This window comes from Aulonocara sp. 'chitande type north' Nkhata Bay, linkage group LG19, assembly GCF_057382095.1.
Source record: "Aulonocara sp. 'chitande type north' Nkhata Bay isolate Kocher_YH1m ecotype deep benthic linkage group LG19, A_spYH_male_GT1.1, whole genome shotgun sequence".
NCBI lineage: Eukaryota > Metazoa > Chordata > Actinopteri > Cichliformes > Cichlidae > Aulonocara > Aulonocara sp. 'chitande type north' Nkhata Bay.
Genome location: NC_141362.1, coordinates 10,337,542 through 10,353,718, shown reverse-complemented (window position 1 = coordinate 10,353,718; position 16,177 = coordinate 10,337,542). Strand labels below are relative to the sequence as shown.

The following is a 16,177-nucleotide window of genomic DNA, read 5'->3' as shown; positions in this document are numbered from 1 at the left end:
TTTTCACTTCATCACTTAAATCACTTTAAGCATATTTGCACTGCACAAGACATAATGTGGATTGCACAACACTGGTCACTACATTCTTCATTTCCGGTTAATACTTGTACAGCTGCTGTTATTGTGTATATATTTATTTAGATTTAGATTTCTTATATAGTTCTATATTGTGTATTTTGTTGTACAGTTATTTTATTTTCAACTTTAATTTATATATTTTATCTTATTCTTTCCCAGTTAAATTTACCCTTCATTCTAATTTGTGTTGTACAGTTATTTCATTTTTAACCTTAATTTATATTTTATTCCTTCCTAGTTAAATTTACCCTTTTTAATTTTTCATATTTATTTCCTATCTTATTCATAGCCTTTTCCTTTTTTGTTTTCTTTAGGTCACGAGCAGTTGTCCAAGCATTTCACTACATATCGTACTGTGTATGACTGTGTACGTGACAAATAAAATTTGAATTTGAATTTCTTCAAAAATCAAGTCTCAAAACACATTTTCAAAATCTACATGAAAGCTTGAATCGTGTTCTTGGTTCACAGCGTGCGTATCCTTTAGGGGTATGGAATGAGCTCTTCTGCAGTATAAAAAGTGAAACTGAGGTATTTTTATTTTGAAGGAGAGGAAAGGAAGCGCGCGTTTGTCTGCTGGGCTTGTCTGTACACAGGGGGCGGGGTTTAGCGGTAGAGGGTGCAGCGGAGGTTCAGTGTGTTCGGAGCTTCGGTGGCGCCAGCAGCTCCCAGCTCTGCCCGCATCTCTGCGCCTTCTCTCGGGTTCTGTGCGTGCGGCGGCTCCGGGGAGGCTCGGAGCTCCCTGCGGACCGCTCGAGGACACCCCGCAGCGTATTGCGGACGGCACCGGCGGAGACCTGAGGGCCCGGTTCGCGCTCCGGGGCTTTCAGGTGAGGTCCAGGTGGGCTCGGCAGGTGTGTCTCCGCGGGATGCTCCCGCCCTGAGCTCTGTTGGGAGATGCTGCCGTCCGGGACCTCCAGGCGGGACAAAGCGGCGGTCCGAGAGCGGTTGGAGGCCTCCGTGTCCGGGCTCGGGGAGCTGGAGCTCCTGCGGCGGCGGCAAGAGGTGCTGGTCCGGGCCGCGCTGGAGCTCCGGGAGCCGCGAGAGGAGGAGGAGCGGCAACGGCGAGAGGCTCAGCTGAGCTCGGAGGAGAAACTGCTGGAGGGGAACATCCTGCTGCTCCGGAAACAGCTGGTAGGTCCTCACCTGTGTCTGTCTATGACCTCTGACCTCTGTGAGCCTGGGTCAGGGTGCAGGGAGTGGTCAGCCTGACGGTCACGTGCAGAGCTGCAGGTAGTCAGCTGATCATCTCCCATGACATGTGAGCAAAAACCATTTAATATTTACACTTCTCCATATTTTACATGAAAAACACTAAAAATGTGTTTGTGAAAGAAAAGAATGTCGTTCATTAATAATTAAAAGTATACGTTTATATTAAAATGAGTAAAACAAACTTATTTTATCATTATGCATCATTATGTTATCATAAAGAAATAACTTTATGTTGTTATTTACATCAATAAATATTCAAAATCAATTATTTCTTTCTGGTGAATTTGAACCTGCTGGGCGGGTTTCAGAAAATCGAGTTATTAAATTTAAATTTTAGGTTAAAATCAGCGAAAACACAGAATTGATCGATCGATCGGTAACAGCAGAGACGAGGAGGCGGAACCTCACAGTGGGTGTGCAGCAGACAGAGATGAGATGAGGACTGAGCACAGAGCCCTGAGGAACTCCTCAGGCTGACCTGAGATCAGCTCACCTGTGGCAGGTATGCTAGAGCAGTGGTTCCCATGGCGATAATTTATCAGAGGAAGAGGAACAGGCTTCTGATTTTTCCCGAAGATTTTCTATGAGGCCTCAAAGCTGCTGATCCATCAGATTGGAAAATCACCTGTTGTCAGGCCACGCCTCCTACATCAGTTGTGGGACAGTCACACCTCTGTGGCTGAATGTCTCCTGCTCTGTTGTCGGACTTGAGAACATCTGCGTACCTGCACAAACCTGGACTTCCTGTTTGAGTCGGCGTCACCTGAAATGAGCGACTGAGTTCAGAAACATATCAGGAAGGTGTTCACTGAGGGCGGAGCTGGAAGTGAAGGTGTGAGGCACATCTAAATCGGCTGTTTTGTCGCTCAAACTTCGGCATCACGTGGACGGCTGCAACCAATCATGTGCCTCATTCCCACAATCCAGAGCTTCACTGACCCAAACACAGGTGCACGAACACAGCTTCAGGCTGACGTGAAGCTAAAACCAAAAAGGTCAAAGGTCAGAGACCAAGGAAGCTTCAAGTTGGGAAGAAGAAAAACAGGAAGTGATGTCACACCGAGGTTGATGTCAGGCTGAAGCTGAAGATGTGGAAACGCTGGAACGGGCCCGGCCTTCACTTGGATCTCCACTGAGAGCACTTCCTGTCAGTTGACCGTCAGCTGTTGTCCCCGTGCTGCGTTCAGGTGCCGCTCCTCACACGCCGGCGTGTCAGTAAGAGCTTTGAAGTGTGGGCGTGAAGTCAAACAGGATGGAGGCGCACAGAGGGGAGGAAGAGTCTCCTCGTCTTCATCTGCTCGGTCAAGGCGCATTCAGGTGCACGTTGGGAAGCCTGGACATGCGGGCGCTGTGTTCTTGTCCAGGATCTGACCTCAGATCTGCTCCCGGCTCACATGTCTGAGCTGGTCGAGCATTTGTTTGCTGTCTGTCCTGCAGCTGAAGCTCTTCCTCGCAGTCTGGATCGCATTAGTGACCCCCCACCTCCCACCACATTCAGCCCTGCCCCTCCCCTTACGAACAAATGGAGATTCCTGCGAGCGGCTGGAAACTCTGCAGCTCGACTTTCAGCTGAGACACAAACCAGGCGGCTGACTCATTCTCTAAAATCAGACTCAGAACGGACTGAGTGCGCTCAGAACGCTCTGTGTCTCACAGCTATTCTGGTCCGACCCGTAATGTCCACAAACTCTGAACCGAGTGGCTACTCTGACCTCTGACCTACTGTGTACTGTCCTGTGTGCAGTAGTATTGTGTGTACTGTGTGTACTGTGTGCAGTAGCACTGTGTGTACTGTACTGTAGTATGTACTGCTGTGACGTCAGGCTGGGCGCCATGTTGCTGTTTGGAGGTTTCTGATTGGCCCGTGGCTCATGCCGCTCGCTGTCGGCTTGTGCAGACCGTCGGCAGCAGTGCCGCTCGAGCTTCTTCACTGAAACCAGCCGATCGCTGCACAGGTGTCGAAACAGAGTAATCTGATTACAGTAACCTGTAACTTTATAGGGACATCAGTGTCGTTAAACATGGTGTTTTTGTTCTTTTTGGAACAGCTGATTGATTTGTGACATCAGCTCTGTTTTTACGATCAGACCGACGCTGGCGCCTGATTGGCTGCTCTGTGGTGGGCTGCAGAGCGTTTGAACGCAGCAGGGAGGAGCTTCCAGGCTTGAAACGGAGCTCGTGCTGCTGCACATTAAAGCGCTGAGGACCGACGCAGTCATGAGGTCAGCTCTTCGCTCTTTATTGGAACAGCATGATGGTGAAGAGGCAGGCTTTTATTTTGAAGGCTCACAGAGGTCCTTTAAACGTTTCTTAGGGTGAATTCGTAAAGCTGAATGAGCAGACATACAGCAAGCTACGAGTAGAAACAGTGTTACCTGGGCGAACAGGTGGGCTGTCCCGATTTGTTTGTGTTTTTGTGTCTTTTCGGGCATTAACTGGGCCACTGAAGCCACTCTGAGCTAAAATCTGTGTTTTTTGAATGGTGTCAGGTAGATAGTGAATTTAAACCTTTAAGTCCTCTATGTGTGTTTTATAGTTGGAGCATGCTCAGTGCTGCAGGACGGCTGCGTGTGTGTGTGAGGTAGTGTTTAGCCTCAGCATCGATCTGACCGAAGCCGCTTCGTCCCGATTGGTTTAAAATATCACCACGTGGAGACTGAAGCCAGCAGGCAGCTGATAGAGAAAACAGCTGGATGGGTTACACACACACACACACACACAACAGAGTAACACACACACACAGAGTAACACACACACACATGATCCTTTATTATTGATCGACTATTGATGATGTATTGGTGGCAGCAGCTGTGTGTGTGTTGCAGTTCAGTTGCAGGAATGCAGCACATGACCCGCAGCAGCGCCGCATAGCCCGTATGTTTTCCATTGTAGCGGGGGAGGGGCTGCTTCAGCCTGTGTGTGTGTGTGTGTGTGTGTGTGTGTTTGTGTGTGTGTGTGTCAGTTTGTTACCTTCGGTCTCTGTTTATAGCGACATGTTTTGTCACATGACTTCCTGTTTGTCCTTAAAGCCTTTCAGGACGTTTCGATGTGAAAAATGTTTGAGGTGATTTTGGATGTTAGAGTCAGCTGGTACTTCCTGTGAAGTCGACGCTGATTTGTCTGAAGTCTGAGCTGCTTCCTGTTCTTCCATCAATAATCAGTAATCAATAATCTTACGGTCTGAGGCCCGGTGGTCTGTCCTATGACCATCCAGGATCTTTGGTGTCTCTGTGACCTCTGACCTTCAGTGTCTGGTCTCACACTGATAAGAGTCTCTGGTTTTCTTCTGTTTGTGCTCAAAGCTTTTATTTTTATAAGCAGGACCAATCAGGGGCAGCGTTACTGCTCTGAGTCTGAGGTCTTCACATCAGCTCCGCCTCCCTTGCGTGCTCCTGAAGTTTGATCTTTCAGCTGATCTCAGGTGTGTTCTCTCTGGGATGAGTGCTCCTGTTCTTCTTCTGCTGTTCGGAGCAGAGACGAAACAGGAAACAGCGGACCCCACGGCGATGAAGAGGAAACCCTCAGATGGAGGGTCTTTTTTTGACAGTTAAAACAAAACAAGAAAAAAGTTCGAGCCTGAAAATAAAAACCTGAGAATAAAGAGAAAAAATTTTTTTTAGAAATACGTGAAAAGAGAAAAGTTGAGTTTGACTTTTGCTGCACACGTGATGACAAAAACACAAAAGTCCAGATTTAAAAGTTCAGAAACCTCAAAGATAAAAACCATAAAAATGTTTTTAAAATGAAGAAAAATACTTTTGACTGATTTTAATACAAAGGTCAAAGGTCGTCTGTGAATAACATAAATCAAAAGTCCAGATTGTCCCCTTTTATTCTCTGTTAGTCATTCAGACTGTGGTTGTTGTTGTGTGTTGTTGTCACGGCGGTGTGCGATCTCAGCTGTTTGTGTGTCAGAACTGTTTGAGGAGGCGGGACGCCGGCCTCATTGCTCAGCTGCAGGAGCTCGACCGACAAATCAGTGACCTGCGATTGGACACCGGGACGTCACATGAGCCCGACAGCCGACCGAGCTCAGGTACGCCGTGTGTGTGTCTGTGTGCGTGTGTGTCTGTGTGTGTGTGTGCGTCTGCGTCTGTGTGTGTGCGTCTGCGTCTGTGTGTGTGCGTCTGCGTGTGTGTGTGTGTGTGTGTGTGCGCGTCTGCGTCTGTGTGTGTGTGCGTGTCTGTGTGTGTGTGCGTCTGTGTGTGTGTGTGTGTGTGTGTGTCTGCGTCTGTGTGTGTGCGTCTGCGTGTGTGCGTCTGCGCGTGTGTGTGTCTGTGTGTGTGTGCGTCTGTGTGTGTGTGTGTGTGTGTGTCTGTGTGTGTGTGTGTGTGTGTGTCTGTGTGTGTGCGCGCGTCTGTGTGTCTGTGTGTGTGCGCGTCTGTGTGTCTGTGTCTGTGTGTGTGTGTGTGTGTGCACGCTGAGACTGGTGGAGGTTAAACTGATTAAACAGGAAGTGAGATGATTTTTCAGATTCAGAAGTTTTGAGCTGAGCAGAAAAAGTTTCAAAATAAAAAATGTCAGATTGAAAGTGAGGTCTTTAACTGTTGCCATGACGATAGATGTAAATTTGAGCTTTGTTAATCCCGCCTCCTCCCTCCCTCAGGTTTCTACGACCTCAGCGACGCCGTGTCCGGCTCGCTCTCCAACTCGTCTAACTCGGTCTTCAGCGAATGTTTCTGCTCGACGGCCGACGCCGACGGACGCCTGCCGTCCACAGGTACCCGTGCCCTCTAGGCGGAAACGCCACTCTGTTCATAGACTGTATGTAAAAGATGGTGGAAGTTGCCGTGACCTCGCACAGACCCGTGCTGATGAAAACCGTCCGATCAAAATCTGCTGTGCCACTTCCTGCCGCGGACCCTAAAACGTTCGTTCAAGGCAACAAGCGTGGCGTCCAGATGTGCGCTGCTGCAGCTGCTGCAGCTGTTTGCCAAACAGCTGATTGTTGTGAGGTCACACACAGCCCCTCCTCACCTCTGCTCTTTGATGTCACATGACTCAACTATCCATTTGGTCACTTTGATGTATAAACACACACACAGTGACTTGACACCGCCCCCCCCCACACACACACACACACACACAAACACAAACACACACACAGAGGAGGACTTGGACTTTCAGAATAAAAGCTTTCAGATTACTGGGTGGACGTGTTCGATTCCTGATGATGGCAGCTGGTTTAGAAGCGGCTGGCTGTGGAGCTGTGGAGGACCAGCTCGGTCCTCGGTTACAGCAGGCCTGCAGCCTCCTCGCGCTCATCAAGATGTCCTCGAGATGCATGTCTCTAAGGATGTGTTGGGTCACAGCTGGGGATGTTTGGAGGCTGGACTGTGATTGTTGAGGCTGAAAGATGCAGACCTCGTGGAGCACTTTAACTAACATCAGTTTAAAGTCTCGCTGCTCAGCGTGAGCAAAGCCTGCAGATCCCACAGGACGCTGAAAAAGCGCCCCAAAGCCAGTCTGTCTGCATTAAAATGAGCCACTCTGTGACCTTTGACCTCCAGCGGGAGTCTGCCGGCTTCCTCTGGCAGCACAGAGAAGATTCCTTTAAACAAACCTCGAGCGCTGCAGGCTTCCTGAGGCACTGCTCATACTTGGCACTAACACATCATCAGATAAGCGGCGTGAACACGCCCACGCATTTCTGTCTCTGTGCGACCGATCTGCAGCAACAAGTACTCCACGACCAGCCCGAACGCACCGCCAGACGCTGCAGCGTCACCTTCTATGGTCATGTTCAGGCACCGCGGGCCATCTGCACGTCCGCTTCACGCTCTCTTTCATTCCTGCCTCTCTGATTATTTGTGTCCACGAAGCCCCCGAGTGCCGGCGTGAGACCCAACCCCGCTGCAGAGCGCGGCGCATCACAGCGAGAAAGACATCAGCGACGCTTCATTAACGTTATCGGCTGCAGCTGACCGACGCCTGCCAGAGCGCCGCCACACTTTAATGCTCCGCCCATCACAGTGGAGTAACAACCTGTGTGTGTGTGTGTTTTCTGTGTGTGTGTTGTTTGGGTCGCTGTGGAAGCTGTGTGTGTGTGCTTTTTCTGTGTGTGTGTGTGTGTGTGTGTGTGTGTGCTTTTTCTGTGTGTGTGTGTGTGTGTGTGTGTGCTTTTTCTGTGTGTGTGTGTGTGTGCTTTTTCTGTGTGTGTGTGTGTGTGCTTTTTCTGTGTGTGTGTGTGTGTGTGTGTGCTTTTTCTGTGTGTGTGTGTGTGTGCTTTTTCTGTGTGTGTGTGTGTGTGTGTGTGCTTTTTCTGTGTGTGTGTGTTTTCTGTGTGTGTGTGTGTGTGTTTTCTGTGTGTGTGTGTTTTCTGTGTGTTTTCTGTGTGTGTGTGTGTGTGTTTTCTGTGTGTGTGTGTGTGTGTTTTCTGTGTGTGTGTGTGTGTGTTTTCTGTGTGTGTGTGTGTGTGTTTTCTGTGTGTGTGTGTGTGTGTGTGTTTTCTGTGTGTGTGTGTGTTTTCTGTGTGTGTGTGTGTTTTCTGTGTGTGTGTGTGTGTGTTTTCTGCGTGTGTGTGTGTGTTTTCTGCGTGTGTGTGTGTGTTTTCTGCGTGTGTGTGTGTGTGTGTGTTTTGTGTGTGTTTTCTGTGTGTGTTTTGTGTGTGTTTTCTGTGTGTGTGTGTGTTTTCTGTGTGTGTGTGTTTTCTGTGTGTGTGTGTGTTTTCTGTGTGTGTGTGTGTGTGTGTTTTCTGTGTGTGTGTGTGTGTGTTTTCTGCGTGTGTGTGTGTGTGTGTGTGTGTGTGTGTGTGTTTTCTGCGTGTGTGTGTGTGTGTGTGTGTGTGTTTTCTGCGTGTGTGTGTGTGTGTGTTTTCTGTGTGTTTTCTGTGTGTGTGTGTTTTCTGTGTGTGTGTGTGTTTTCTGTGTGTGTGTGTGTGTGTGTGGATGCCTCGTAGCTCCGCCATCCTTCCTGTGGGAGCTCAGAGCTGCTGTGAAGCTGATCGAGCCGCTGGTCGTGTTTGTGTCTGATGTGCGAGCGTGGGCGTTCTCGTTGGCCCCGCGAGGTCGGCGGAGCTTCGGCTTTGTTCTCAGACTTCAGCTGCTGAATAAACGGCGTTTTCGGCCGTGAGGCGGCCCATGCGGTTACGCTGTGTTCAGTCTGATTTCCACTGCAGGGAGAGCAGTGGGTGTGGAGGGTTAGCGTTTCACAGCACACTGTCTCCACTGAAAGAATGTTCCACTTACTAATGCCCGAGCTTCCACAGCGACCCAAACAGCCGAGCATTTCGTCAGAGCAGCGCTGCCTGGAAACGGCCCGCTCTCCCTGAACTTCCTGTCAGCTGTTAGCAAACACAGCGGCGTTAAAATAAGCTCACCGTGTTTACGTTTGAAGCTGTGAGGGGAGGGCACACGCTCACCATCACACGCGCTCGCCATGTAAACGAACACCCCCGACTGCTCGCTAATGTCGCCTTCTTTCTGTCTGCAGATGAGCTGGCCAGCTGTTTGGAGTGTGACGTCCTGGTTGGAGGGCTTTGTGATGAGTCATCGTCTTCTGGCACGGTTCGCCGCTCGCTCTCGGCTCCAAACCCGCCCACTGTGGATGCAGCCTCGTCCTTTCTTTCCACTGAGCCTCAGTCTAAATACCACTGTGACCTGGTGGCCCGAAATGGCAACGATGTTTATCGCTACCCGAGTCCTCTGCACGCCGTGGTGGTCCAAAGCCCCGCCTTTCTGCAGATGTTGGGTTTCGGAGGTCCCGGCAGAGATGAGGCAGACACCTCAGCTCTTCCCCCCTCTGTTTCAGCCCCCCATGTATCTCAGAGCTACTCCTGGCCGGCCTCCTCCTCACAGACTCCTTCCCATAAGCGACTGGACAGCTACATCTACAGTCTGCTCCAGAGGAAGGCCCAGCCAATCAGGACCAGCAAACCCAGGACCAGCATCAGCACCGACCCCTCAAAGAGCATCCTCAGGCAGGCTAGTCTGTGTGTGAGGCAGGTGTCCGGCCCTGGCTCTGGTTTTGGGACTCTGAGTGCATCCGAATTTAAAGCCTTGTGGACGGCTAGAGGAACATCGGCAGAGGGAGCTGGGACCTCGTCTCCACAGAGGCAGTGGTCTGTGGACGGGAAACTGGAGGAGCAGGAGACCCAGAGCGTACTGAAGGATGGCGGCTTTGAGGCGACGCACGATGGCTTCAGGAGGGGCAGTGGCGAGTCCGGCTCTCCTCTTCGGTACGACGTACAGAGCAGCTGCACTGCCAACAACCATGACAGCAGCACCAACAGTCTGAGAAAGAAGAGCAAAGCAGATCTTCCTCACGCCACGCTGTCTGCCAAAACTCTCCCTAAAAACTTCAGGGACCTGGGCAGTCCCAAAGCTAACCCCGCCCCCAATGAGGTCAAACCGCCATGTTGCCCCCCGGACCAGGAGATGTTCCTGAAATCTGCTCCAGTCATGAAAACACAGTCGAGTACTCCCAGGAATAGTCCAGGAACAGGAAGGTCAGCACTGGAGCTCACCAGTGTGGGGTCCTCCTCCCAGAGTCAGGACGAAGCAGCCGCCGAAGGAGGAAGCTGTCACACGGTTACCAACAGGTATGTCCCCGCCCACCAGCACAGACTTCGCAAGGGCGGCTTCAAGAATGTGAAGGTGAGGAGCTCATCGATGAAGACGAGTCATGTCTCTGAGCACAGCGAGCCTCCACCAGAGAGAAGACAGGACAAACTCCGCCACAGGTCCCGCCTCCTGGAAGATGGAGGCTCTGCCCACATTAAAGTCTCCAAGAGATTTGCTTCCTCAAGAATAAAGCGCCTACCTGCATCCATCCCAGAAGGCAGAGTGCTGGACAGACAGCCCCCATCGGCACTACACGGCGCACGACCGAGCATATCCAAGCACCATCACCATGGAAACCATCACTGCTGCAGTGGTAACCACCACCATCACCACGGACGCAACCAGGTCGTGGTCGTGGCCAAACCAAAGTACAAAAGGAACGATTACCGGCGGTTACGGGCCATGATGGAAGTCCCGTACGACGAGGCGTTTAGACGTGCTCAGCGGCGTCAGAGAAAGGAGCTGCTGAACAGCAGCGTGTACCCGCCCGCCGGAGCGCGGCTGACCAGCCCGTACTCATACACAGCAGGAAGTGACTCCGAGTACTCAGCTGAGTGCGCCTCACTCTTTCACTCCACCATCGTGGACACCAGTGAAGACGAGAGGTCGAACTACACCACAAACTGCTTTGGAGACAGCGAGTCCAGTGAGGAGGAGTGCGTGGAGGAGAGCACCAACACCAGCGATACGGAGGAGAGTGGTGGGGGAGGCATGGGCAGGGGGCGGGGCCAGCTGGGGGGAGCTGGGGTCAGGGCGACGGGGCAGGAAATTATGTCAGCTCAGGCAAAGGCTTTTGTTAAGATTAAGGCATCTCACAACCTGAAGAAGAAGATCCTGCGATTCAGGTCGGGCTCGCTGAAGCTCATGACCACCGTGTAACCTCCCAGACTGGACCGTAGCCACACCTGCCTTACCCACGTGCCTCAGGTGGGCCTGACCCAAACCCAGTTTACCCAGCCCAGACCCGACTCTTTCCAACACTAACCCGGTGGACAGACGCAGGGTGGCGGCACAGTTTGGTTCACCTGGTTTATCTGTTGATTCCCTACAAATAAACCGTTCTGATTGGATCTTTTGTAATTAAAGTACATTTTAGGCAAACACAGTCGAGCTCAGCTCGGTGACCTAGTAAATGTGTTTCTTCCCCTGCTTGTGGTCTTCACTGTCATTTTTAAATGCGACAAACCAGGCCACCTGATTGGAAACCACACCACCTGCTTACTGGTCCCACTCTTCAGAAATCTAGGGAAGCAACCTGAAGGTCAACACTGAGTGATTCACCTGGACTCTGGGTACAATAGTTCAGGACATCAAAGAAATTAACATCGGTTAAAGTAGGAAATGTATAAACAAGCATAATTTTCTTAAACTTAAAAAAGCATCTTTGAATTTCATCCTTTCACTGTTCTTACAATCCAAAAATCTAAAAACGCTTTGATTGTAAAAGTTTTCTATTTCCAACTTCCCTCAAACGCAGCATGAGATGCTTTGTTTCTGTAATGACGTGAAGGTGTGGTTTGGGTCCAGCCAATCACTTTACTGTCCTTACTTTGGTCCAACACGTGACTCGGCTGAACCCGGAACCGCACTGCTTCAAACGCGTTGAAGGCCGCCTTCGCCACCACCGTCTGGCTTCCCCGATTGGTTCCTCGGTCTGTGCCAAGCAGTGGACCTGAGTCGTGATAGATTCACTGACAACAGCGTCACTCACTGATTAAACCAGAAATAATTTAGAGCAAATGTGTGGAAACATCCGGTGGCGGCGGTTCGGTCGGACGACATATTTGTCAGAAGCAACCTGGACTCGAGCCTTGTGTCCTCTGATCTGTTCTAGAAGTGGAACTTTATTCTGGTTCCTCAGAGTTTCTCCAACGTTCTACCAAAAGTCCAAGAACTTGAAGGGACTGATTGTCCAGGGTCTGTCCGGGCAGTCAGAGTTCCTCCGGTTTGTTATGTGTGTCAGGACAAAATAATGAGGAACACAGTGACATTTTTGGGGTTCTCCGACTTCGAGGCGTGGACTGTCAGCAGGTTCCTCCTGTAGCTTCACGCTGGACCTTTTTGCCTTTTTAAAAAATTGATTGTAATGCAGGAAATTAGTCTAGAACTTTCTGCCGTCAGACTTCTGGACTTTTTGGCTCTTTGAGCTTAATTTGGACCCTGGTTCCCGCGGTGGTTCCAGCCGTGGTTCCCACGGTGGTTCCTGCCGTGGTTCTTCGTCACTGCGGCTCTGTTGGACTCCTTTAAAACCTGGTGTGAGGTTTGAGGAGGTTCTCACCACAGTAACCTTTTTATTTCCTGCACTTTGAGATGAGCTGTCAGCGGACAGGGCGGCGGCGTAACGCTGGTGTTCTGTTGTTTGTATGTAGCCTTGGTTTGTATTTATTATCACGTGACCTTTGCTGTTGCGCAGCACGCCAAATGCCTGTAAATGCTTCTCTCTTTTTCAGGTCCTGAGATGTTTTTGATGAAATCTATTTAAAGCCTAATATATTTGCTTGGTGCATTGAGAAAAGCCGACATGGTACTGACAGGTTCTGATCTGGGCTTTTATGACTTTATACTCGAGTCTAACTTTTTAACACAAATGTTTCTACTGCATCTGTTTTTTATACTAACAGTTACACAGCAGCGTGTTTACCGAGCTCAGCTGGAAGCAGGAAATGTTTAAGGATGTAGACACAGAAATGGAAACTCTGTGGTTTTCTCCCGTTTTTATCCTGTAATCAAACTCTGACACGAGTATCAGTGTGTGAGGTCTGTGGACGTCGGTTGAATGTCAGTTTTCAGCTCTGCTTGTGGACGTGTTTGTGCTAAACGTGTCCTGCAGGGATGTTTCACGCACTCTCCTCCGTCGTCTCATCTGATTCTGCGATGACGGAACGAAGAGGATTCAAATAAGATATTCGAGAGGTTTCAGTTTCCAGTCCTCTCTTCTCATTGGTCGGGGCCACAGTTTACATGTTCAGGATATAAATAGCTCCTCAGCTTTTAAAAGCCATATAAAGCTCATTAAAGCTGCCATGTGCTGTTCTGCCTTTGTGTTGAGCTATTTGTTTTTTCCTGCACCACCTCCACTCTGTAAATGTTCACATATGCAGCTGGAGACGACTGTTACTGATTTGTGTATAAAACCTGTGTATGGCAACAATGGTGCTTTACCTTCTATGCTTCATTAAATGTGGACTTTCAGCGCCCGTGTCCTGACTCTGTGTTGCCTCTGACCCGTGAGGGCTTTGTCCCAGCTGTAAGCTCCTGTTTGCTGCTCAGCCTGATCACAAGTGTTTTAAGCTGCGTCACACTTCTGACCTTTGCATCGAACCTTTTTATCGGCACATTTTTCACCGTTCGGCCTGCGGATCGCTGAGCCGGACAGACAACACAGCTTTCTACATCTAGCAACAAATCACAACAACAGTCGCTCTGAGGTGCTTTACGAGGCAAAGATGACACAATCAGATGACTCAGGTCCAGATGAGCTAAAGCAGGGGCGTCAAACTCAAGGCACACTTTAGGTCGCGGGCCAAACAAGATAAACATTTATTGAACACTAAAACAATGTTTTTTTTAAAACATAAATGTGAATAAAAACAGACAGGAATATTATTCCAGATCAAGGTTATTATCGTTAACGAAATAACGAAAACTAGAAGTGAAAAAACATTTTCGTTAACGGACTATTGTGCGTGTCCTACAATAGTCAAGGGTGAAAATGAAGTTTAGTTTCCAGATTTTTTTCTTGCTGTGTCTCATTATGCCAGCAGGTGGCAGTACATTAGTCGAGTCGTCTGTGTTACTGCTCCGTCCACGCGCAGAATCATGTCAGGAAAAGTCGGGAGAAAGCGCCAGAGTCCAATTTGGGATTACTTTGAATATGACTGTGCTTTGGATAAAGCAAGTAGGGCTGGGCCATATTATACCGTTCACGGTAATACCGGTATAATGTTAGGCAACGATAGGAAAATGAAATATCGCGATAGAATATGAGTCAAACGCGCATGCGCAGTGCCTTTGTTTTCATACGCACATGGCCGATTGTTGAGTGAAACAGATGAACCACAATTGGGGTCCGTTCTTCATACCTCGCTTACTACATCCAAGATCAAATGACACATCCAAGATCAAATCATCGCGCCAATTTTGAGCTCGCTATTCCGGTTCTCCGAACACACCTGTTGTTGACGATTAGTATAGCTGGATGAAGTAATGTGAGATCACTGGGTGGCTTAACAGGGGCTACGCATCGATAGTAGAAACATTGATCGGCAACCCTTTGATTGGTCGGCGAAAATGTCAAAGGAGCGCGCTCAGTATTTTTCGGCAGCAGAGCAAGAACCCTTGATTGAGGGATTTCAGGAGTTTCAGAGTTTAATTAAAACGCAAGGGAACACTGCAAAGGCTGCAAAAGCAAGGAGAGAGGGCTGGCAGAAAGTTGCTGACAAATCAAACTCGTAAGTAATTTAATAATAATAATAATGGATTGGATTTATATAGCGCTTTTCAAGGCACCCAAAGCGCTTTACAATGCCACTATTCATTCACTCTCACATTCACACACTGGTGGAGGCAGCTATGGTTGTAGCCACAGCTGCCCTGGGACAGACTGACAGAAGCGAGGCTGCCATATCGCGCCATCGGCCCCTCTGGCCAACACCAGTAGGCGGTAGGGTAAATTTATTATATTACATTATATCCTCTTTCACATTAGAGCCACAACAGGACCCACTAGAACATGGGAACAAGTAAAAGTGAAATATAAGAATATTCCACAGAATGGTAATATTTATCACTTATATTGCTTTTAGTTATGTTAGCATAACATAAACAGTGAAGCTGAAGGACGAACTAACACTTTTCCACTTATAAAAATTAATGTTACGGTTCCTGATAGTTAGAGACAAATGCAATCGCATGGCAGGATGCTGTAAACGGACCAAACTTCAGTCAGGAGAACAACTGAGATAATCCATCCACAATACAAGGTTAGTTATTAATCTACTGCAACAACATGGGAATAGAGCAGCTGCCAGAGAATTCAACATTAATGAATCAATGGTACAGAAGTGGAGGAAGCAAGAAGAATGAGTTTAATAAAGTTTGATTTATCTGACTGCTTTGTTTCGCTTAATGTGCCTTATAATCCTGTGCACCTTATGGTCCTAAAAATTCGTACTGCACACTGCAGTTTAATGTTGCAAAGCACCTCTTTTTAACTTCAATGGATATTATACATGGTTATGCTCAGGCAGTGTTGGGAAGGTTACTTTTAAAATGTATTCCATTACAAAATACAGAATACATGCCCCAAAATGTATTCTGTAACGTATTCCGTTACGTTACTCAATGACAGTAACGTATTCTGAATACTTTGGATTACTTAATATATTATCATGCTTTTTACAACAACGTGAATGTACTATTGCTGTGTGATTTATTACTATTACTGAAGGTCCGCGACTCCGAACTGTAGTAAAGGGACCTCTGACTAATACGGCGGGGTCCCTGTCGGCTCGTAGCCGAAAAATAGCTTTACTTTGTTGTGTGGGTCAAGTTTGCTTGCGAGAGACAGAGAGAGGCGTTGAAAGACTGCTCCAACGGAACTTATTGTTTTCGGAGGAAAACACGAACACGGTGTACAGTCGAGTCTTAATAGCTTACTTACAACTGGGCTCGTCAGGCACTCTTCTTGGCTGAAGTGGTTATTATTATATTTACATGCTTCCAGCTCCCGTTTTTCCTCGATGACAACTCGTACCTTTCCACTCCCGTTTTTCTCCCTCCTCGCGCTCACAGACCCATAACGTGTATGGCAGTCCATTCTCCCTGCAACACGGACTACACTGCCCATGATGCTACATTCTTTAGAGCTATGCTTGTAGCATTCTGCCTGTTAGCTTAGCACAACAACAACGAAAAGGCGCTCTCTCACCCAGGAAACACACAGTCGCAGAGAGAGAGAGAGAGTCGCGTCGCCCTGTAACCATGGCAACCGTAACGCTGCCGCCTGGAACAACAGAACGTAGCTGTCAAACAAAACCCAAACAGTCCTGACCCACGACAAAATGAAACAGGAAAGTACCGCAGTGTAATCCATTTATTTAGACAAAGTAACTGTACTCTGAATACCACCTTTTTAAACGGTAACTGTAAGGGAATACAGTTACTCATATTTTGTATTTTAAATACGTAACGGCGGTACGTGTGTTCCGTTACTCCCCAACACTGTGCTCAGGATATGTCAGCCCATTTCTACTGGAAATGCCTTTTGGTTAAACTTTCAGCAAGGATTTTGCATTTGCACTGTTAAATTTTTATAAGGCTTT

General features: G+C 48.5%; 1 protein-coding gene across 2 annotated transcripts; it reads left to right on the top strand.

Moving 5' to 3' along the window:
- The first annotated feature begins 299 nt into the window (after positions 1–299).
- dact1 (dishevelled-binding antagonist of beta-catenin 1) lies at positions 300–13,047 on the top strand. 2 transcript variants are annotated; one of them, XM_086274538.1, is made up of 4 exons: positions 300–1,212; positions 5,194–5,329; positions 5,900–6,013; positions 8,725–13,047. In XM_086274538.1, the coding sequence occupies exons 1-4, from the start codon at positions 976–978 to the stop codon at positions 10,731–10,733; spliced, it is 2,496 nt and encodes an 831-aa protein (XP_086130664.1). In that variant the 5' UTR covers positions 300–975; the 3' UTR covers positions 10,734–13,047. The 2 variants fall into 2 exon arrangements, with proteins under 2 accessions (XP_086130664.1, XP_086130665.1); XM_086274539.1 differs by having other exon boundaries at positions 301–1,212; positions 5,209–5,329.
- Positions 13,048–16,177: the final 3,130 nt, after the last annotated feature.